Below are 22306 nucleotides of genomic sequence, written 5' to 3'. Positions count from 1 at the left end.
AATCACTTCTGTGGAAATCAAAATGGCTGAAAATATATATTTATAGCTTTGATAAGCGCAAAACTACTAAAATACAGAATATGCCAATGTTACTATAGCCTTATTTTGAAGTGAAAATAATTGCTTCTCCCTTAGTCGTTTCTTACTCTAGTCAGAACTAGATCGGGGCAAGGCACCGTGCTGGTCACTGAGTGGATATCAAGATGAGTAAAAGAATTCCTTGCCTCAAAGGAACTTGTAAGTTTGGTTGATTATAGATACAAAGGGATAACAATAGCAATCCTATAAAATAAAATCCGTAAGAAGGATACTGTGATGCAACACAGAAAGTGTTAAGCGCTAACCGGAAAAATCAGGAATGGGTTTTCAATAAAGATATAGCAATAGCTCCAAGTATATTGGAAAAGGGCATTTCAGATAGAGGCATGAGCAAAGGCACGGACACTTGGAAGTATTCCATCTTCAGATAATGGGGATTAAATGCGCTATGTGAGAACGCAGAAGCACGTGCAATGGGAAAGGAAACTTAGCAGATAGATGGGAAGGATCAAGTATCATTACAGGGGACCTAGAATTTAAGCTGTAGAAACAGGGAGTCATCAAGAGTTCCAAAGAAAGGAATGGTCTGATCATATCAGTGATCCAGAAAGAACTCATTAGCAAATACACAGTATGCACTTGGCATTGGGGTAGACACAAATTCCCACATTACTGAGGAAAGGCAGCTGAGCAGTTTAGTCAAATATCAAGGTCAGGGTCCAAGGAGTTTCAGGAGTTTCATTGAGAGGGTTTATGTACCAAAAATACCGTTGTTTTAGATGGACATTGAAATTCAACTTCTAGTTTTAAGGTGCCAAGATTTGTTAAATCAAAAAAACTGTAAGAATTTACTTGTCATGTTCACCCTCTTTGGGAAAGAGAAAAGGTGTGTGTGTGTGTGTGTGTGTATATACACATGTATATATAATATATATCTTTTTATATACACAGAAAATCTGTGTATGCACATATAATAAAAGCATAATTGCTTATCATGTCTCATTATAAATTAAGGAACCACAAATTTAGCATCATTATGTAAATAAGGAGCACGTGTCATGTAGAGGATGCTGCTTTCTTGTACTGGTTTGCTGTCAGCTAGTTCACTGTTACTTGTTGTACCCAGTAGTATTAAAAGAAAATCCCTTATGGATGTGTGTAATTCATACTTGTACGCACATAAACCTCATTTAATTAAATACAAATTGAACTGAGTAAATTTAGTCACATTCCAATCTTAAATCATACCTGGATATAGAACATCAGTAATGCTCCTTTATCGAGAAGAGTTTCAAATTGGATAATGGATATTCAAAATGGATTTCCTCCTAATTACAACTGAATTCTTTTGTCCTGATTTTCACTTGTGAATATTGAGGGTTTTTTTTCCCCCTAAACATTGATTGGTACTTGTGTGCCAAAAACACTTGAGCCATCCTTGTGGTTTGTTTATACAAAAAAGAGTTCTGGTGTGCCGTACTTAATACTCTGCCTAATTTTCTGCAAAGTTTCAAGTTCAGTGAGGAACTCAGAAAACCGTGACATAAGATTCAATATTTTCTCTTCCCTATAGGTCTTGAAACAGTTGCTGCCAATCCTGGGATGCCTGTGAAGTGCCTAACTTCCAATCTCCTGCAATCCAGGAGAAGGCTGGCTACGTCAAGTGCCAGCAGCCAGTCTCACACCTTTGCGTCCAGTGTGGAGTCTGAGTGCCACAGCAGTCCCACATGGGAAAAGGATTGCCAGGTGAGAGTGCCATTTATCTGAACCCAAGCCAGTTTTGTACGTCCCATTGAGGATAGAGACGCCTTACACGTTTTCATGTAAATTCTGTAAGGAAATGAAACTGTTACATGAACAGCAGTCAAAGTAGTCTTCATTTTCCTGTATATTCTGTCAAATTATTTTTAAATATTTCACTTCTCATTCAAGTATGGAATTATTCATGATTAATAATATATAACAAGTTTGTAGACAATTGATAGTAAATGTTTGGCTCATAGGCATCTAGATGGGCTTCTTTTTCTTTTTTAATTCCCTACCATGACTAGCTTGTTGCACTTTTTTTTTTTAAGTCTTATTTTAAAACTTATATTACTTCCTTCTACACTGTTTTCTGCCAGTTTCTCATTTAGTGGAATGGTAACTCTTCTGGATCAGAAATAACTTTTAGACCACAAAGGTAATGCAGGTGTGCCTTTAAGAGTATTTATTTGGGTACTGAGGAGGGCACCTTTTGGGATGAGCACTGGGTGTTGTGTGGAAACCAACTTGACAATAAATTTCGTGTATTGAAAAAAAAAAAGAGTATTTATTTTAGGGGCACCTGGTTGCCTCAGTCTGCTGAGCATCTCACTCTTGATTTCAGCTCAGATCATGATCCCAGGGTCGTGGGATCAAGCCCCATATCTAGCTCCATACTGAGCGTGGAACCTGCTTAGAATTCTCTCTCTCCCTCTGCCCCTCTCCCCTGCTCGTGCTCTCTCTCTCTCTCTCTCTCTCAAAAAAAAAAAAAAGTTTTTATTCTAAGGAAATTGCTTGCTAAGTGGAGTCACTTAAAATTATTTTACTTCATGTATATATTTCTGTTCTTGCCTTTTTTAAGCCATTAAAGCCAATAAGTATTAAAGCTGAGAGATCCTAAAGTTTTAAATTATAATAAAGTATCCTTCATAGAGTACAGATGAAATAATGCTAGATTAGAATAATGATAATAAACAAAGAATAAACCTTCAATTTGAGTAAATAATTTAGATTGTATTTGTCCCTTATTCTCAGTAATATAGTTTTCTTCATTATTGGATATTTGTATTCTAGAAGTAAGGTCAAATTATTTTTCTCAATCTCCTCTTATAGGCTGCTCTATAGGTAATATATGCTACAGGATAAACAGATTTCCATTCCTAATACTGTTAATTCACCTCTTCCTATTCAAGAAAGTGTATTGTATAATATTTCAAACTATACACAGGTTTACCTTCTTCCTCCCACTTCTGCATACTTGGGGAATGCAGTGATTAGATTATAGCAGTCTTTCTCAAGTTATGAACAGAGAGGGGTATCTGAGTGGCTCAGTTGGTTAAGCATCTGACTCTTGATTTTGGCTTAGGTTGTGATCTCACCAGTCATGAGATCTATCCCTGCATCAGGCTCTGCAATGGGCATGGAGCATGCTTGGGATTCCCTTTCTGCTTCTTACTCTGCCCCTACCCGCCTTGATCGATCTCTCAAAAAAAAAAAAAAAAAAAAAAAAAAAGTTATAAACAGAAGAGTGACCATGGACCACAAGGGAATCCTGATAAACCCTGTGCTAATCTTTGGATGATCTTGCAGATCTATGAGTTGTAATTTAGGGATTTTTGTTAGTTTTGTTCATGATCATGCACTCATTATTACTAAGTAAGTTACTAAAGTTTGATTTTCACATATCAAAAGCAGGCAGTACTTTTTACTAAAGATAACACTGTAATTGAGTAATCTTGTAAAACTCCTGAATACCATGTACCAGTTTATAATATTTTGTACAAAGCTCTGATCATACAAGAGCACTTGCAGATAGTTGGAATTCAAACAGATTTTACGAAAAGTATTTTGTTATTAATGCAAGATCATTTCATCTTGTTGACAGTGAATTCTAATTCCTGTTATTTTGGGGTTTTAATTAGAAATTATTAGTTTAGCTTCATCTTTGTCAGCTTGGCTTTATTATACTTGTACAAAGTGATATATGTTTACATTAACAAAATCTTTGCCTATGATTTTCCATTAACTATGTCTTAAGTCCTGTGCATTTTATAATTCAAAACAGAATCATCTATACCGCTGTTGCCAAGCAGATATATACATAATGTAATCTTACCCTCAGTTTTGCCTCAAATTTCCCTTAATTTTGCCTGAAAATGTTGCCTATTAATTTGTCCTACTTAAATAATTTGTATCAAATATGTGTTACAGAAGACCAAAATGATATACAAATACATATTAAATTATAATACACACTGTAGTTAATTTGAATTTTAGACTAGTGTTTTACTCAAAATATATATAAATACATGCTATAATTGTTTATATTGTTTTCTAATTTTCTTTTATCATTGTTTTTTGGTTCCATTGGAAAGTGGGAATAGGTAGCATAATAGTTTATGGGGTCATTTATTCCACCTAAGTCAACAGGTTTGAAAGGTTCAAGAATCTCAGTTTTATACAACTAAAACGGTGTTTTTTTCCTCCCTCTCAGGAAAGTGATGATGCACTGGGCTCTACAATGATGAGTTGGAATATAATAGAAAAGCCTTTGTGTACAAAATCTACCAATGCCATCGAGACCAAAGGTTTCAATAAAAAGGATCTTGAGTTAGCCCTTTCTCCCATTCATAACAGTGGTACCATCCCTGCGACTGGAAACTCTTGTGTAAACCCTGCTAAAAAATGCTTCCCTGGGGAAGTTTCTTGGGAAGCAAGAGAACTGGATATAAATAACATTAACATGGCCACTGACAAAACACAGCCTGCTTTTCATCAGTCAGATCCATGGGCTGTGGATTCTGGTGATATGACTGAAGAGCACCTTGGGAAGAGAGGTTTTAAAAGAAATTTTGAGTTAGTTGACTCTAGTCCTTGTCAGAATATTATACAGAATAAAAAAAATTGTATAGAGCTTAAGGGGAGTAATGAAATGAGTGACGGTTGTATAAATCAAAGGACAGGCTTAACAACTGAAGTCCAAGACCTTAAGCTATCAGTACGTAGAGGTCAGCAAAATGACTGTGCTAATAAGGAGAACCTGGTCAATTCTTTCATTGATAAACAACAAACACCAGAAAAATCACCTATCCCAATGATAGCAAAAAACCTTATGTGTGAACTAGATGAAGATTGTGACAAGAATAGTAAGAAGGAGCACTTAAATTCTAGTTTTCTATGTTCTGATGATGAGAGAGCTTCTAAAAGTATTTGTATGGACTCCGATTCATCTTTTCCAGGAATTTCTATAATGGAAAGTTCTTTAGAAAGGCAGTCCTTAGATCCAGATAAAAGCATCAAAGAATCCTCTTTTGAAGAATCAAACATTGAAGGTCTACTTACGGTATCACCCAGCTGGCAAGAAAGTACCTTGCCAAAAAGTGATGAGAATCCTGCTGTCCAAGGCAGTAGCCAAAAAATGTTAGCTCCATCTTCGGAAGTGTTGAAAACATTAACCGTATCTAAAAGAAATGCTGTAGCTTTTCGAAGTTTTAACAGTCCTATTAATGCATCCAGTAACTCAGAACCATCCAAAATGAGCATTACCTCTTTAGACGCAATGGATATTTCCTGTGTTTATAGTGATTCATATCCCATGGCTATAACCCCTACTCAAAAAGGAACATCCTATATGCCATATCAGGTATGTTATAACTTTTTAACACTTTGTGTTTAGACTTTATAACAAACTATTAAAGCCAGATACTTGCCTCTCACCTGGATTGTATGAGATTTACCATAGAATTCTGTTCTGCTTATTGGGAATCTATGGATTGATTGTTGGAGGTTTTGATGCATAAAGGTAAAGCTGGTAGTAATTTTATTCTTGAATATAGCTCCTCCATCTGCTCTCTAGACTTTCACATATTTCCAATCACATGTTTACATATTTACAGTCACATATTTTCACCTGATGACAGCAACTCTGAGGTACAATATAGAGTCCACTCTACCTTGCTGCCTTCTAAGGATCTTCATAGACGATCTCTTTTCTTTATAGAAACAAGTTGAAAATATGTATTACCAATCTTATGTTGTTTGTGTTTTCTAAACTTTTATCTTAAACCCAAAGTTTCATTTTTTTTTTCTTCCTTTGGAGAGAGATCATAAAATAGAAAGTGCAAACCCTGAATTAGGGTCACAAGACTCAGGTTGCCTATTCAGAACTTAGTGACTTAGCAATCCCTTTCCCTCAGAGCGTGTTTATCTGTCTGTAGAATATGCTGATAACCTGTCCCGCTGGTCTCACAGAGTCCTTGTGAGATAACAATATCTTTTTTTCTTTTTTAATTTTTGCTTTACTTTTGAGACAGAGAGAGAGTGTGTGAGCAGGGGAGGGGCAGAGAGAGAAGACGACTCACAGAACCAGAAGTAGGCTGTCAGCCTCCAAACTGTCAGCACAGAACCCGACACGGGGCTCAAATCCACAAACCGTGAGATCATGACCTATTTGTTGCACTGTCCCTCAGTGACTGTTCTTAAGTTTGTATTAATCCATGCTATCAAGAAATTTTTCTTGGAGCCCCTGGGTGGCTCAGTCATTTGGGCGTCCGACTTCAGCTCAGGTCATGATCTCATGGCTTGTAAGTTTGAGCCCCGCATCAGGCTCTGTGCTGACAGCTCAGATCCTGGAGCCTGTTTTGGATTCTGTGTCTCCCTCTCTCTGTGCCCCTTCCCTGCTCACACTGTCTCTCTGTCTCTCTCAAAAATAAATATATATTAAAAAATTTTTTTTCTTGTGGATGTTTTCATTCTGTCTTGCATATCCTGATCTTACTGAAATAATTGGTGTTATCTAAACTATTGAATTTCACCAGCTTTCAGGACTGTTCAAAACTGATCAAGAATTTGAGTATATCTCTTATGCCCAACAGCCTAGCTTTGCTTTTGTTTTAGTAATTCTGTTCGCTGTAAAAGGAATGGAGATATTTATTGTCTATTAAACTCTTTTTAAATTAGCATACCCCAAATCAGATCAAATCAGGAACTCCATACCGAACTCCAAAGAGTGTGAGGCGAGGGGCAGCCCCAGTGGATGATGGACGAATTCTTGGAACCCCAGACTACCTTGCACCTGAGCTGTTACTGGGCAGGGCCCATGGTAAGGCTTCCGTATCTTGAGTTTTTGAAGTGTTCTCTATCTTTACATTTTCTTTTGAGGAAAAATTGTTTTAAATTTCTTTGGTACTTGGATTGCCGAGAGTTAAAAGAAAATGAACTCATGTGATGCTCTTTTCTCATAAATATGGCATTTACTTATTATGGTAAAAGAAGACATGCAGCCATTTGTTCTTTGCCTTCCGTTTCAGTCTCAGTGATCCAGAGAAACCCTACCGTCCACCTGCTCTATTATCTTCGCTCTAAATGTCTTCTTAAGGTCTGTTCCAGTTTTGGCTCAGGAATACAAAGTCGGGCCTAAACTTCAGTCAGCAGCCTGATTAGAGCTTACCTTCACTTATTCCCCCCTTACCACAAGGGTCAAGCCAGAAATGAGCCGTCTTCTGGATGCAGCCTAGGATGGCATTTTTACTTAGCCTCTCTTTTTCCCCTTTGCTCTCTGAAGAACGTTCCCTTCCTACATTCTGGAATCAACTATATTGGTTTCCTAGGACCATTGTAACAAAGTGCCACAAACTGATGGTTCAAAACGACAGGAACTTCTTGTCTGACAGTTCTGGAAGCTGGAAGTGTGAAATCAAGGTGTGGGAAGGACCATGCGCCCTCCGAGAGGTGTGAAGGAACTACCCCACCCCTTCTAGCTTCCGGTGGTTTGCCTGCAGTCCTTGGCTTGCAGGTGCTACACTGAAACCATCCCTCTTCATATGCTGCTCTCCCTGTTTCTCCATGGTCACATGGCTGTGTTTTTATAAGGACACTAGTCACATTGGCTTAGGGGCCCACCCTACTCCAGTATGAGCTCATCTTAACCTACCTAATTATAAGTGCCAGAACCATATTTCCAAATGGCACGTTCCAAGGACCTCAGGACTAAGACTTCAACATGTCTTTTCTCAGAGCGAAATAATTCAGTCCATAATGTGAGCACCTTCTTGATATTATCAGTTGCTTCCCTTTTCTTTGGGTTCCTTTGGTGATCAGCTGTCTCATCTTCCCCACACCCCCTCCACCCCTTCTATTTTTATTCCTGTGTTGCCTTTCTCCTTAGCATGAAAATAATTTCCATCCTTGTTCCCCTCACCATCTCCCTTCTCAAAGGTTGCCTCTTTTCTTTGCCTGATATTTTTTTGCTCTGGCAATCTGACTGTTATCCCTCCATTTAACTGACACTGTTTCTTTTTTTTTTTTTTTAAGATTTTTATTTTTAAATAAACTGTGCACCCAACGTGGGGCTTGAACTTACAACCTCGAGGTCAAGAGTTGCATACTCTATAGACTGATCCAGTCCAGCGCCTGTCACTGACACTTTGTTGTTAACAGTCCTCAGTGATGTTGTTCTTGTCAGATATACTGGCTTCTTCTCATTCTCACTACTTTGTTGCTACTCCTCTGCTCTTCAGCTCTTCCAAACATGGAGATTCTTCTTCACAATCCTGCCCTTTACTTACCCTTTTTTCCCTACACCTACTTCCTGTTAATCTCCTATCTCCCATGAATTCAGTGCTCATGTCCTTGCTGATGCTTCCTAAATATCCAGCTCTAATCCTGACTTTCTTTAGGCAGCAGACACATGGACAAAGTACCTACTCAGCTTTCCACTGGCCATGCTGTATGTCAGAATGGGACTTGTCCAGCTTGCTCTTCCTCTGTTCCCTCTCTCAATTCCACCACCTTCGTGATAGCACAGACCTTGCCCCTACATTCAGGCAGGTAAGTCCAGCCAATACTGTCCCTGCAGAATTTCTTCTCACTTTTTCATCTCTGTCACTATCCTCTGTAAGAAACTCCTCTTTCCCTTTTCATTAATTTACTAGCTCTCTTCCTGGACCATCAACTTCATTCTGTTGTCTATAATCACTGCCACCAGATTTTCCCTCTTAAGACATAAAATGGTCAGGCTACTTCTCTCCTTCAAAAACCATGGTGGCTCCGTCCCACCTGCAAAATAAAATCCAGATTATTGATCATGGCATTGGAGGCTCTAAGCTTTTGTAGTAGCCTCATCTCTCAAAGAATCTCTCTCTGTTTCTTTTCCTTCTATAAACAACAAAAATGTATTCCTCACACACAGTTCCAGAGTGTGGGAAGTTCAAGATCGAGGTGCCAGCAGATTCAAAAGAATCTCATTATAAGCCTTATGTTCTCATTCTGCTTCTTAGACTCATCTTTCTTCAGCTTTTCCTTATCTTGCGCAAGTATTTTCCCTTAGTTGAGAAAAGCCAGAACCCCATCATCTTCCCATCAAATTTCGTCTCATCTCATCACCTGTTCAAATGTTACCTCTTCCACAAAGCATCCTTGGTCAGTTATGGGGAAGTAGCTGTTCACTTTTATATCACTTTTTTATACACTGTTTAATGTCAGTTTGTGTCATTTTACCTATGTTATTATATTTGTCTCCACTGCAAAAGCTTATGAAAATTTCTTAACACTTGAGTCTGTGTTTTCCTTCTACATAGCACTCCAGAAGGATTCCTGGGTTAGCACTCAACTAATACTGTTAACAATCTCTGTGATGCTGAAAGGAGAGACCTTCCGTATTCCCCATTATTGGCCAGAGCAACTAAGTTCCTCTGGGCATTTAACTGACTTTGTACAGTGCCCGTATTGCTAAGTCACAGGTTTGCCAGCTCATTTCCTGTAATCTGCATTTTCTCTATCTAGGATCCGGTATGAAGGTAAGCTTCAAATTGAAAGGTTTGCTTTATAGGATCCTGCCACTGTTTTAGTGGGAGGATCTAGTTACCTCAGCTATCTAGTGATAGATTTTAAGATTTTCATTTCCTATAAAGGTAATTTGGTCCACAGTTTTTAAAATAGCAAATAATACAAAGCAATTTATAATTTAAAAAAAAATGACTATATCTCTTTCCCAAATCGCAGGCCCCAAGAGCAGTCACTACAGCAATTCTGTTTCTTATATTGACCTCTCTGTTTCTAAACATCGTGCTGAGGACAGCTAAGACTCCTCTGATGTCCTCCATGGTCTTCTCCTTCCACCAAGGACTTTGGAACTCCTGGCTGAGTTTCCCATAGCTTCTTGTGCATATTTTTGTTTCACGTCTCTTAACATCGTGTCAAATTTATCTATTTTCATCTCTCCCCAGAGTAGGTTTTCTTGGGAAAAGTTATCTTTCTTATTCATCTTTGTGTCCCTTGTATGTGGCACAATACTTATATCTAGTCCAATGAATGATGTGAGAATGAACTCAGTTTTAATACCGTGTACCTAATTACTCTTTTCTTTGGTGCAGGATTTCAGACTTCTGGTGAGTGAACTTCTCTGTAAAGTAATATGGCAAAGCAAATTAAACTGAACAGTCAAAGTATAACTAGATCACATTGCAGAGAAAAATTTTTTTTTCTTTCACCTCATTTAGTAAATATAAAAATAAACTGCATTCTGTCTTCTGAGCAGTAAGACATCCAGAGAGACTGCTCTTCTCTGTGAAAGCAAATATAGGCATGATGCATTTTTAAAGTAACTTGTAAAAGTAGCAGAGTGTGAAGATGCAGATTTCTTATTGCACCCAGGAAATAGGCTTCATAAAAAATATGAAAATTAGGGGCGCCTGGGTGGCCCAGTCGGTTAAGCCTCCGACTTCAGCCAGGTCCCGATCTCGCGGTCCGTGAGTTCGAGCCCCATGTCAGGCTCTGGGCTGATGGCTCAGAGCCTGGAGCCTGTTTCCGATTCTGTGTCTCCCTCTCTCTCTGCCCCTCCCCCGTTCATGCTCTGTCTCTCTCTGTCCCAAAAATGAATAAAAAACGTTGAAAAAAAATTAAAAAAAAAAAAAGAAAATTAGCACCTCCAAAAGGGCATGAATTTTCTTAACTATTTAATTCCATTATTATTAGAAAACAAAAAGGTATAACCATATCAAATGTACAAATTACAGATGTGGGTTTCCAGTTAGAAAACCAATAGCGTAAAACAAGTTTGTTCTATTTCTCTGGCTAGCAGTATATATTATAATTGCTATATCTATCGTAATATGTGATCTTATTAGACTTTGACTCAAATATATGGGTATGTGTGACATATCCATGGAGAAATCATGTATGTTTTTGACATGAGTACATTTTGGCTGAGCTGGGAAAAGGGTTCTAATTTCTAACCTAAGTAAAATAATGAAAACATATGTTTTTTCCCCTGACTTCTCCCCTACTTTTCTGTTATTTGGTTATACTGTCTATCTGTTGGAATAATTCTTTTTCAGCGGTGCTTAAAAGAGCTACTAACTGAGGTGGTTTGTATGTTTTTATAGTGTTATTATAGAAATGGAAGCCTATAGATGGTTCTCATCACTTTTTCCTTAGGGAAGACAAGATTATGTGGCTTGCAATAAAAAGGCACTCTAAATGCATGTAATTATTTTCCTAATGGCAGATTCCCCAGTGCTTTCCTACTTGTTTGAAAATGGGATGGTGGCAGTTGCTTAACCATAGTAATGAATTTTGAGAAATGGATTTAAAGAGCAATTTCCAAGCAAATTTAGTACTAGATTAGAATTCCTATTTTAAATTTATATTGAAGATAGTCATTTCTTGACTGAAATTAACCTTTGCTTAGGAACACTTTTTCATAGAGAGGACTAAACAAAAGTATAAACCAGATTATAAGGTCATATTTATAATAATCATTTAAAACATCTTTGTATATAAAATAATATAAAAACAGGGAGGGGGACAAAACAGAAGAGACTCATAAATATGGAGAACAAACTGAGGGTTGCTGGAGGGGTTGTGGAGGGGGGATAGGCTAAATGGGTAAAGGGCACTAAAGAATCTACTCCTGAAATCATTGTTGCACTATATGATAACTAATTTGGATGTAAATTTAAAAAAATAAAAAATAAAATTAAAAAAAAATCTTTGTATATGAATGATGCTTCCAGTAAAGATCTCATTTAGAAATCAGCTTTACCTATTTATTAAACCTTATCTCCTAATTACCACTGCAAGCCATAGTTTAAGTGAATACTTTTTGTTAAACTAATTTGTTCCCCTACGTTCTTCAAAAGAGTAAGGTTACATTAAAACACGAAGGCTTTCCCTTGTTAACCAGGCTGTCCTCCAATTAGTATAAATGTTGCTACTTCATCTCACTCCCATGTGAAGTAAGTGGAGTACAGAATAATCTAAATGTTATTGTCCCCCAATTTGAAATTGACAAGTACTCTATTTTTGAGAGTAATCTTTAGATTTAGAACATGTTAAGTATTCAGAATATCAGAAGTTATTAGTAAGTGACAAAAGATAGCTTTAACTTTTCTTTAATGAGCTGTGTTAATTGCTAATCTAAACTTCCTGGAAAACAGAAAAGTAAAGTAATTGCCATGTTACTGAAATGAAAGTAATTTGAGTTTTTGCACCTTATGAAGCTAGAAGAAAGCCTTAGGGAAATGAATGCCTTGATTTCTTCCAAATATCCATGTATTGATGTTTTAGTTGATGAAACATTTGTACAAAATGTTTGCAAGTTCAACTAATCCCTCCTAAATTCCAGGTCCTGCAGTAGACTGGTGGGCACTTGGAGTTTGCTTGTTTGAATTTCTAACAGGAATTCCTCCTTTCAATGATGAAACACCACAACAAGTATTCCAGAATATTCTAAAAAGAGGTGATTCTGTTTCTGTTAAGGTAGACGCATTTATCTCTCTGTATTATTTGAACAATGATCAACAAGCTATTTGTATTTGTAGATATCCCATGGCCTGAAGGTGAAGAAAAGTTATCTGATAATTCTCAAAATGCAGTAGAAATACTTCTAACTATTGATAATACAAAGAGAGCTGGAATGAAAGGTAAGGTCTTATGTTAATAAACTCTTAGCCTTGATTTGTTTCAGGTGAATGGTAGTAATGATATCAAGTTCTAGTACAACACTACAAATAATCTGACTGCTAACTGGGTTTAAAAAATGTCTTCAGTTTATTTTTGCCTGCTAGATACACATTGATATCTTGATCCTTGTTCTACATTAAAATTCAATGCATTAGGTTAGGATGTCCACTCACTGAATTTTACTAATCTCAAACAATTATCTTAAAACAATCTTGTCAATGTCTTAGGATTTTTTTAAAGCCTGATAAAGTTAATCATCAACAAATACAGAAAATATTTTTTTATCAAAATTATCTTCTGTAATTTCATACTGCTTCATTTCTGATATCATTATTGACTGGCAAATGTATTAGGTGCCAGGTTGTCTCCAATACGAAAAATTGATACATTTGTGACCCATTCAATGGTTTTTTCCAGTGCAGGGGTTATTAAATTCCAATTTTGAAACAAAAAACCCATTGGCTTCAATTGAGATTCAAATTAGATTTAATGTCACCTGCCTTAAAATCTTTCTTGTAACAAAGTATATATGTTTGTTATGTCTTCAGTTATGTCCTCAGATGCATTTCCATGTGATGTAAGGTATTTAGAAAAACGAGCTTTGATAATATGTCATTTGCAACAGCTTCTAGGTGCTCCCTCAAATAAGATCAACAGTTTATTCACTTATTTCACAAATCCTGTAGAGTGACTTTCAGGTGCCAGGCAATGCTGCACCCAGGGATGAACCAGACTAAAATTCATGTGCTTGTAGAACTTACTCTCTAGTGGAAAGACAAAAAGTAAACAGATACAGCCATGACATAATGCCATCTAGCAGTGAGTCCTGGAAAGAAAAATAAAGCAAGTGAGTAGATACAAAGTGTTGACAAGAGATTTGCTAGATAGAGTGGTCAGAAAGACCTCTGTGAAGAGTGAGATTTGAGAAAAATCCTATGTAAACTGAGGGTGCAGACATTTGAAACCTCAGTTCTGAAAATTACTTTAGAACAGTTCTCAACTGGGGTAATTTTGCTTCCCAAAGGACAAAGTAAGTGAAAATAAGTGGAGACAGAAGAACAGCAACCTCAGCACCAATGACCTCAGATTTTTGTTTGTTTAATGAACAATTTACATAGTGAAGCAGATGACAGGAGTAGTCTTTGATTAGAAACAGTTGTTTCAACAACTGTTTGTTGAGTTCATCTTAAACTGGCTTAGAATTCCTTAGTGAGTTCAGTTGATGAGAGAGCCATAAAGCATCCTGTCACATCCAGATACAGTTTAAGAGTTACTGCTAAGTAACTCTAAAGTAATCCATGCTCAGGCATTTATTTTGAACAATTGAGAGACAAATTCTCTAAATGTGAATTATTTTTGCTATTTTATTGTTTTCCTACCAATCTTTTAGTTTAGGGAAAAACCAACTTGTAGACATACTGATTTCCCAACTCATCACTCCCAATATAGACACATAATTATTTCTTGTCTGTGTGGTCTTCTCACAGTATTTTCCTTAAATTGGTTGCTGTTTTTTTTTTTTTTTTTTTGAAGTAATGCCTTAATTGTCACTTGATTTCTTTTTTTTTTTTAATGTTCATTCATTTTTGAGAGAGAGAGCACAAGCTGGGGAGGGGCAGGAAGACAGGGAGACACAGAATCCAAAGCAGGCTCCAGGCTCTGAGCTGTTGGCACAGAACCTGATGCAGGGCTTGAACCCACAAACTGTGAGATCATGACCTGAGGTAAAGTCGGACACTTAACTGACTGAGCCGCTTGGGTGCCCGGTCACTTAATTTTTTGCCAACATCTTTATTGTTGTCTTACAAAGTGAAGGGTTGAGGAGAGGGAAGGTTGTGTCTAGCAACTAAATATCACAAGTGTGATCAAAAGACCATAATTTCATTTTAGTAGGTAAAAGGAATTAGCAAAGAAGACAGGTACTGGAAATGTAGTTCAAAAGAGGAACAAAGTTGAGATCTTGTAAGTGAAGCAGTAGAGATTCCGGATGTGCCCATACTGCTAAAGAAGCGTACAATGGAGATACAAGTCGATGAAATCAAAGTCAAAGAACCATGAAGAGAATGTTTCACAAGTGTCATCAATGTATGTGTTAAAATTACCATGAAGGATAAGGATGGAGCATATGGAAGAAAGTAAGGTAGTGGAGGATGGGGTTCTTAGCAAAGTTACATAGGACAAAAGATGGTGCTAAGGACTGCAGAGATACAAACCGGCAGCATTGTCTTGGAATGAGAAGTGGGCATTAATCCTGAAGATCAGTGGTGTGGAAACTGTATCCCAGAACAGGAAGTAGGCCAAGCTCTTATCTCATCAAGGCAGGGATTATGTGAGAAGATGGAGGCATGAGAATGATAGGCCTCTTTTAAGGCAAATCTTTCATTTGCTTATTTGACAAATACAGACCAAGCACCTGTCATATGTCAGGTGTTATACAAAATAACACAGTATGTGCCGCTGTGAAGTATGTAGTTGCACAGAAATTAAACACATATGTGAGAAGCAAAACAAGGGCAAGATACATGTGAGACCTTGTCTTGATTCCTGTAAAACAGTACTTACTTAGGCAATGGTGTCATAATACTATGTTTTGTTTTATATTTTCCCTAAGAGCTAAAATGTCATCCTCTCTTCAGTGATGTGGACTGGGAAAATCTGCAGCATCAAACTATGCCTTTCATACCCCAACCAGATGGTGAAACAGATACATCCTATTTTGAAGCCAGGAATAATGCTCAGCACCTGACTGTATCTGGATTTAGCCTATAGCACATAAATTTTGTCTTTAATCTTGTTTTATAGAATAAGCTAGCATAATTATATATTCCTTCATAGTAGACTGATCTAAGGGGAAAAAGAATCATTATGTTACTTGGATCAATGAGCTTTTAATGTATATTACAGCTTCCACAGAGTTAAAAGGCTATCGAGAACATAACCAGTAACTTACTTAATCTCATAGTTGTATATAGAGCTTCAAGACCTTTTTCACCTTATTTATTTTGTGTCTGCACTTTATGAAAACTAATGTGTCAATAAAACTAGAATAACACTACTCCTTTAAGAGAGGAGCAAGCCTCAAGCCTAGCTTTTCTCTCACATGTAGATTTCAGTCTATCATCCAGTTTGATGTTAAAATAACAATTTTATTGTAATGTAATTTAGCTGGACATGATTGCCTGCAAAAACTGCAATCTCAAGAGCAATCATTTAAGGTTGCAATTGTGGCCTCAAACCCGTAGCTGAGAAATTCCTTCACTTGGTGGTGTAACTCCTTTAGGGAATGAGGAATGAAAAGGGAAGAGGTTTTTGTTTACCTTACTAGGAATACAGTCTTGCTGCCTCGACTGCTTCTGGTACTTTCTCAACAATACATATTTGCTTAAAATTGTACTGGAGGGCTTAGGTGTGATATGCTATAGCAATTAAACAGCTTGTTCAATTTTAATGAAAAATGTGATGGTTTGCAACTTAAAACAATTTGTATAAATAAAACATACAATGTTATGTGAAACAACCTGATCCCTAAAAATAAATAATAATTTATTTTTGCTTAATAAATATAACACTTAAAGTATACTGTCAACATCCTTCTGTTAAGTATATATACACACCAAGATTCAGCTTCACTATAATAGTTTGTTACCCAGTGGTAAATAAATGGATGAGTAGTCAAAGAAGATGGTGGCAGAGGACCCTGCACCCACCTCCTCCCAACTAGATAACTATCGGATCATCCTGAATACCCCAGAAATAGACCTGAAGACTGACAGAACAAACTCCACAACTAAAGGGAGAGAAGAGGCTACATCAAAGAACGTAGGAAGTATGGTGACATGCTTTAGGAGAAAAATGTATCCTGGTTGCTGCAGAGGGCAGGGAGCTATGGTCACAGAGGGCAAGAGAGAGAAGCACACAGGGGAACACACGAGGAGAAGGTTTCCCAATAGCCATTGGCTTGGGAAACAAGAGGGGCTGAATTTCATGAATTCTTGCAACTAGGGGAGCTTACATCCTGAAGTTTTAAAGGTCAGTGGGGTTGGCTAGGATAGAACCCAGAGGGCACTACTCTGCTCCTAGAAAGAAGGCAGGCAAAAAACCCAGGGACAGACAGCAGGGAAACAGCGATCTGAAGAGTGCCTGGGACACAGGAGATTACTCGCTTTTCTCAGAGTGTGTCCCTGACAGCATTCACAGGGACACCTCTCTGGGGATAAAGGTACCACCTGGTGCCATTTCCCTCCCCCAACCATCAGCATAAAGACAGAGCCACCTATGGGAAGTAGCGCTGTGCCTATACTAACTACTAACTTGCTCACACCAAGAACCATCCCCCTGTGTCCCAGTGGAGCTGCCCTTTTCAGTCACATTTGCCTCAGTCTCAGTGCAGCAGGCCTCTCCCCAAGAAGATGAGAACAAACACCTGCCCACACCATATGTCCCAACAAGAGAGTTTTGCAGGGCCTCTTTTCCAGTGGAGGTAGTGACAGGACTCATTTCACAAGCAGAACAAAGCACACCTAGTTAAAACTTGCCACATTCAGGCCAGGTACCAAACACTGTCCACAGCAGGCAAGGAGAGCCTCTGCAGACGACTTCCATGAAGGATAGAGCAGCCAGAACACAAAAGCAGAGTACATACAACACATTAAAGGCACTCCCTGAAGTACCAGCCCTGGGCAATATAGGACTTGTTTATAAGGCTATGACTGTCATGAGGAGACATAAGTGGCTTTTCTGACGCAAACACACACACACACACACACACACACACAAGGCAGAGACTTAGACAAAATGTGAAGATAGGAATTTATCCCAAATGAAAGAACAAGATAAGGCCACAGCCAGAGATCTAAATGAAATAGCCAAAAGTAAAATGCCTGATAGAATTTAAAGCAACAATCATAAGGACACTCACTGGGCTTGAGAAAAGAATAAAAGACATCAGTGAGGTCCTTACCACAGAGATAAAGGTTAAAAAGAAATCAGAGATGCTGAGTGCAATAAATGAGATTAAAAACACACGATGCAATGAACTGAAGGCTAGAAGAAGCAAAGGAAAGAATTAATGACCTAGAAGACAAAGTAACAAAGCAATGAAGCTGAATGAAAAAGAGAAAGGAGAATTACACAAAATGAGAATACACTTAGGGAACTCAGTGACTCCATCAAACATAATAATATTTGTATTATAGGAACCCCAGAAGAGAGAAAAGGGGCATAAATTTTATTTCAAAGAATAATATTTGAAAAATTCCCTAATCTGGAGAAGGAAACATACATCTAGATCTAGGAGGCAGAGAACTCCCATCAAAATCAACAAAAGCAGGAAGGAGCCAAGATGGCGGAACAGCATGGAAGTTTTTTGTGTGTCTTGTGTCCATGAAATACAGCCAGACCAACATTAAACCATCCTACCCACCTAGAAAACTGGAGGGTTAACACAACAATCTGCACAACCTGAACCACAAAATTCAACAGGTAGGTGGCGCAGAGAGGTGAACTTGGGGACCAAGAAGCCATGAAAGGTAGGGAACCGCTGCAGGGACTAAAAAGGGAGAAAGGAGAGGGTTTAAATTCCATTGAGAATGTAAATAAGGGGGGCGCCTGGGTGGCTCAGTCGGTTGAGTGACTGACTTCAGCTCAGGTCATGATCTCACGGTTTGTGAGTTTGAGCCCCGCATCGGGCTCTGTGCTGACAACTCAGAGCCTGGAACCTGCTTCTGATTCTGTGTCTCCTTCTCTCTCTGCCCCTCCCCAACTCATGCTCTGTCTCTGTCTCAGAAATAAACATTAAAAAAAATTTTTTTTTAAAAGAATGTAAACAAGGGGAGTGCAAAGGCTGCAACTCTGCAGCTCAATACCTGGCAGTGCTCTGGCTGGAAGGGCGAATTCCCAGGAACAGAGTGGGGTCCGGGACGTTCTCGGGCCACATGGGGCAATGCGGTTCCACTGCTGGAAGGACATTTGGTAGAGACTGTTGAAGCCATCTGGTCCCAACAGATCCTGGAAGGCGGCCACATTCGCTGGTGCTGGGGCAAGGTCATTAAGGGTGAAGCCTGGTGCCAGATGTGTGTTGTGATTTTCCATAATCCCTGAAACACTGCTGCTACATTGTCTCATGAACTTTTTCTGGGGTGGGCTGGCACCTGGCCGCAGTCTCGGGTCACTGGCAGCAGCAGGGTCCAGAGTGCATTCCTGGGTGTAGCTGATATTCGGCCATTGCTCATTCGGCCATTGCTCAGTGAGACCCTCCCGCAGAGGGGCTGAACGGGTCAAAGCCGCAGTCCTTCGGAAGTAAGGGGCCAGGGAAAACAGCCGCATCTGAGACAAAACTCGGGAGAGAGGTACTGCCTGGGGCCTGGTCAGGGAGAGTGAAAAAGCATGAAGTGGACGAGAGCTGAAGACAGAGGATGAGTGCACGATTGCTGATCTGGGAGAACAGACTGGGTGGCTGGGTGGCACCATTTTCACTGCTCCCTCACGTGCACATAAGCACCTACGAGCACCACAACAATCCATCCCAGTAGGCTAGCAGTGCCATCTAGTGGAGAGCAGAGCTGTTACATTGAGCCCCGCCCACCTGGGCCAACTTTGCTCTTCAACAACACAAGTCTTACTGCCAGCTTAATTTATGGACTATAAAGCGCTACATAGACTGACTTCTAGGGGAAAACGAAGCAATTTCAGTCCTTCTTCAATCTGTTAGGTTCATCTATTCAATTTTCTTTCTTTTTTTTTTTCTCTTTTACAATTCTTTTCTTTTCCCTAAATACAGAAACAAAATTCATTTTGATTTTCAATTTTTATTAAAAATATTTTCCTTTAATTTTTATTACTATATCTTTTACTTTTGTGTAAATTTTTTTGAATTCTACTTTACTTCCATCATTTTATTTTAGTCTACTTTAGTGTATTCACCTTTTCAAATTTTCAATTTCCTTTTTTTCTTTCTTTTTTTTTCTCTTTTTCATTTATTTTCTTTTTCTTGAATGCAGAAAGAGAAAAACTTCACTTGTACTCTCAATTTCTATTAAAAATATTTTCATTTAATTTTTATTACTATATTTTTTGCTTTTAGGTAAATTTTTTCAAATTCTATTTTACTTCCATCAATTTATTTTAGTCTACTAGTGTATTCACCTTTTCATATTTTCAAACGATTTCATCTTTTCTTTTTTTAAATTTTTTCTTTTTCATTTCTTTTTCTTAAATACAGAAAAGGAAAAATTAATATTTATTTTTAATTTGTTTAAAAATATTTGTCTTTAATTTTTTCTACTATATTCTTTATTTTTGTGTTTATTTTTTCAAATTCTATTTTACCCCCATCATCTCATTTTAGTCCATTTCAGTGTATTCATTTTTTCAAATTCTCAATTTCCTTCCCCCCCCCCCCTTTTTTTCTCTAATCTGTCAAACAAATTTCAACACCCAGACCAAAACACACCTAGGATCTAGCATCATCTATTTGATGTGTATGTGTCTGTGTGTGTGTGTTTAATTTTTAATTTTAATATTCTTTAATTTTAATTTTTTTATTTTTCTACCTCATTAATTCCTTTTCTCCCTTCAAAATGACAAAACGAAGGAATTCACCCCAAAAGAAAGAGCATGAAGAAATGACAGCCAGGGATTTAACCAACACAGATACAAGCAAGATGTCTGAACCAGAATTTAGAATCACGATAATAAGAATACTAGCTGGAGTCAAAAATAGATTAGAATCCCATTCTGCAGAGATAAAAGAAGTAAAAAATAGCCAGAATGAAATTAAAAATGCTATAACTGAGCTACAATAACAGATGGATGCAGCAGCGGCAAGGACGGACGAGGCAGAACAGAGAATCAGCAATATAGAGGACAAACTTCTAGAGAATAATGAAGCAGAAAAAAAGAGGGAGATTAAGGCAAAAGAGCATGATTTAAGAATTAGAGAAATCAGTGACTCATTAAAAAGGAACATCAGAATCATAGGGGTCCCAGAAGCAGAAGAGAGAGAAATAAGGGTAGAAGGGTTATGTGAGCATTCAGAGTGGAAAACTTTCCTAACCTGGGGAAAGACACTGACATCAAAATCCAGGAAGCACAGAGGACCCCCATTAGATTCAACAAAAACCGACCTTCAACAAGGCATATCATAGTCAAATTCACAAAATACTCAGGCAAGGAGAGAATCATGAAAACAGCAAGGGGAAAAAAGTCCTTAACCTACAAGGGAAGACAGATCAGGTTTGCATCAGACCTATCCACAGAAACTTGGCAGGCCAGAAAGGAGTGGCTGGATATATTCAGTGTGCTGAACCAGAAAAATATGCAGCCAAGAATTCTTTATCCAGCAAGGTTGTCATTCAAAATAGAAGGAAAGAGAAAAAGTTTCCCAGACAAACAAAAATTAAAGGAGTTTGTGACCACTAACCCAGCCCTGCAAGAAATTTTAAGGGGGACTTTCTGAGGGGAGAAAAGATGAAAAAAAATATATATATATAAATAAATAAATACCAAAAGCAACAAAGATTAGAAAGGACCAGAGAACACCACCAGAAACTCCAACTCTACAAGCATCATAATGGCAATAAATTCATATCTTTCAGTACTTACTCTAAATGTCAATGGACTCAATGCCCCAATCAAAAGACATAGGGTAACAGAATGGATAAGAAAACAAGATCCATCTATATGCTGTTTACAAGAGACCCAGTTTAGACCTAAAGACACCTTCAGACTGAAAATAAGGGGATGGAGAACCATCTATCATGCTAATGGTCAACAAAAGAAAGTTGGAGTGGCCATAATTATATCAGACAATCTAGACTTTAAAATAAAGACTATCAAGAGATGCAGAAGGGCATTATATCATAATCAAGGGGTCTATCCACCAAGAACACCTAACAATTGTAAACATTTATGTATAAATGTGGTAGCACCCAAATATATAAATCAATTAATCACAAACATAAAGTAACTCACTGATAGTAATACCATAATAGTAGGAGACTTCAACACCCCACTCACAACAATGGACAGATCATCTAATCAAAAAATCAACAAGGAAACAATGGTTTTGAATGACACACCGGACAAGATGGACTTAACAGATATGTTTGGAACATTTCATCCTAAAGCAGCAGAATATACATTCTTTTCCAGTGCACATGGAACATTCTCCAGAATAGACCATATACTGGGACACAAATAAGCCCTAAGTAAGTACAAAAAGATCGAGATCATACCTTGTATACTTTCAGACCACAACGCTATGAAACTTGAAATCAACCACAAGAAACAAATTGGAAAGGTAACAAATACTTGGAGACTGAAGAACATCCTACTAAAGAATGAATGGGCCAACCAAGAAGTTAAAGAAGAAATTAAAAAGTATATGGAAGCCAATGAAAATGAGAACACCACAACCCAAATCCTCTGGGATGCAGCAAAGGTGGTCATAAGAGTTAAGTATATAGCAATCCAGGCCCTCCTAAAGAAGGAAGAAAGATCACAGATACACAACTTAACCTTACGCCTTAAGGAGCTGGAAAAAACAACAGCAAATAAAACCCAA

The 22306-nt window shown here is 37.9% G+C and overlaps 1 protein-coding gene across 1 annotated transcript in view; it reads left to right on the top strand.

Annotated features, from left to right (window-relative positions):
• The window catches only part of MASTL (microtubule associated serine/threonine kinase like), a 35380-nt gene extending 19059 nt beyond the window's left edge, over positions 1-16321 (top strand). Inside the window, exons 7-12 of the mRNA XM_043565051.1 lie at positions 1613-1785; positions 4277-5425; positions 6742-6883; positions 12407-12520; positions 12603-12704; positions 15356-16321. Of these exons, the coding sequence (XP_043420986.1) occupies positions 1613-1785; positions 4277-5425; positions 6742-6883; positions 12407-12520; positions 12603-12704; positions 15356-15513 (1838 nt within the window). The 3' untranslated portion in view covers positions 15514-16321. The remainder of the gene's footprint in view (positions 1-1612; positions 1786-4276; positions 5426-6741; positions 6884-12406; positions 12521-12602; positions 12705-15355) is intronic.
• The last annotated feature ends 5985 nt before the right edge of the window (positions 16322-22306 follow it).

The sequence above is a fragment of the Prionailurus bengalensis genome, chromosome B4, assembly GCF_016509475.1.
Source record: "Prionailurus bengalensis isolate Pbe53 chromosome B4, Fcat_Pben_1.1_paternal_pri, whole genome shotgun sequence".
Taxonomy (NCBI): domain Eukaryota; kingdom Metazoa; phylum Chordata; class Mammalia; order Carnivora; family Felidae; genus Prionailurus; species Prionailurus bengalensis.
This window is presented reverse-complemented; position numbering and strand designations above follow the sequence as displayed.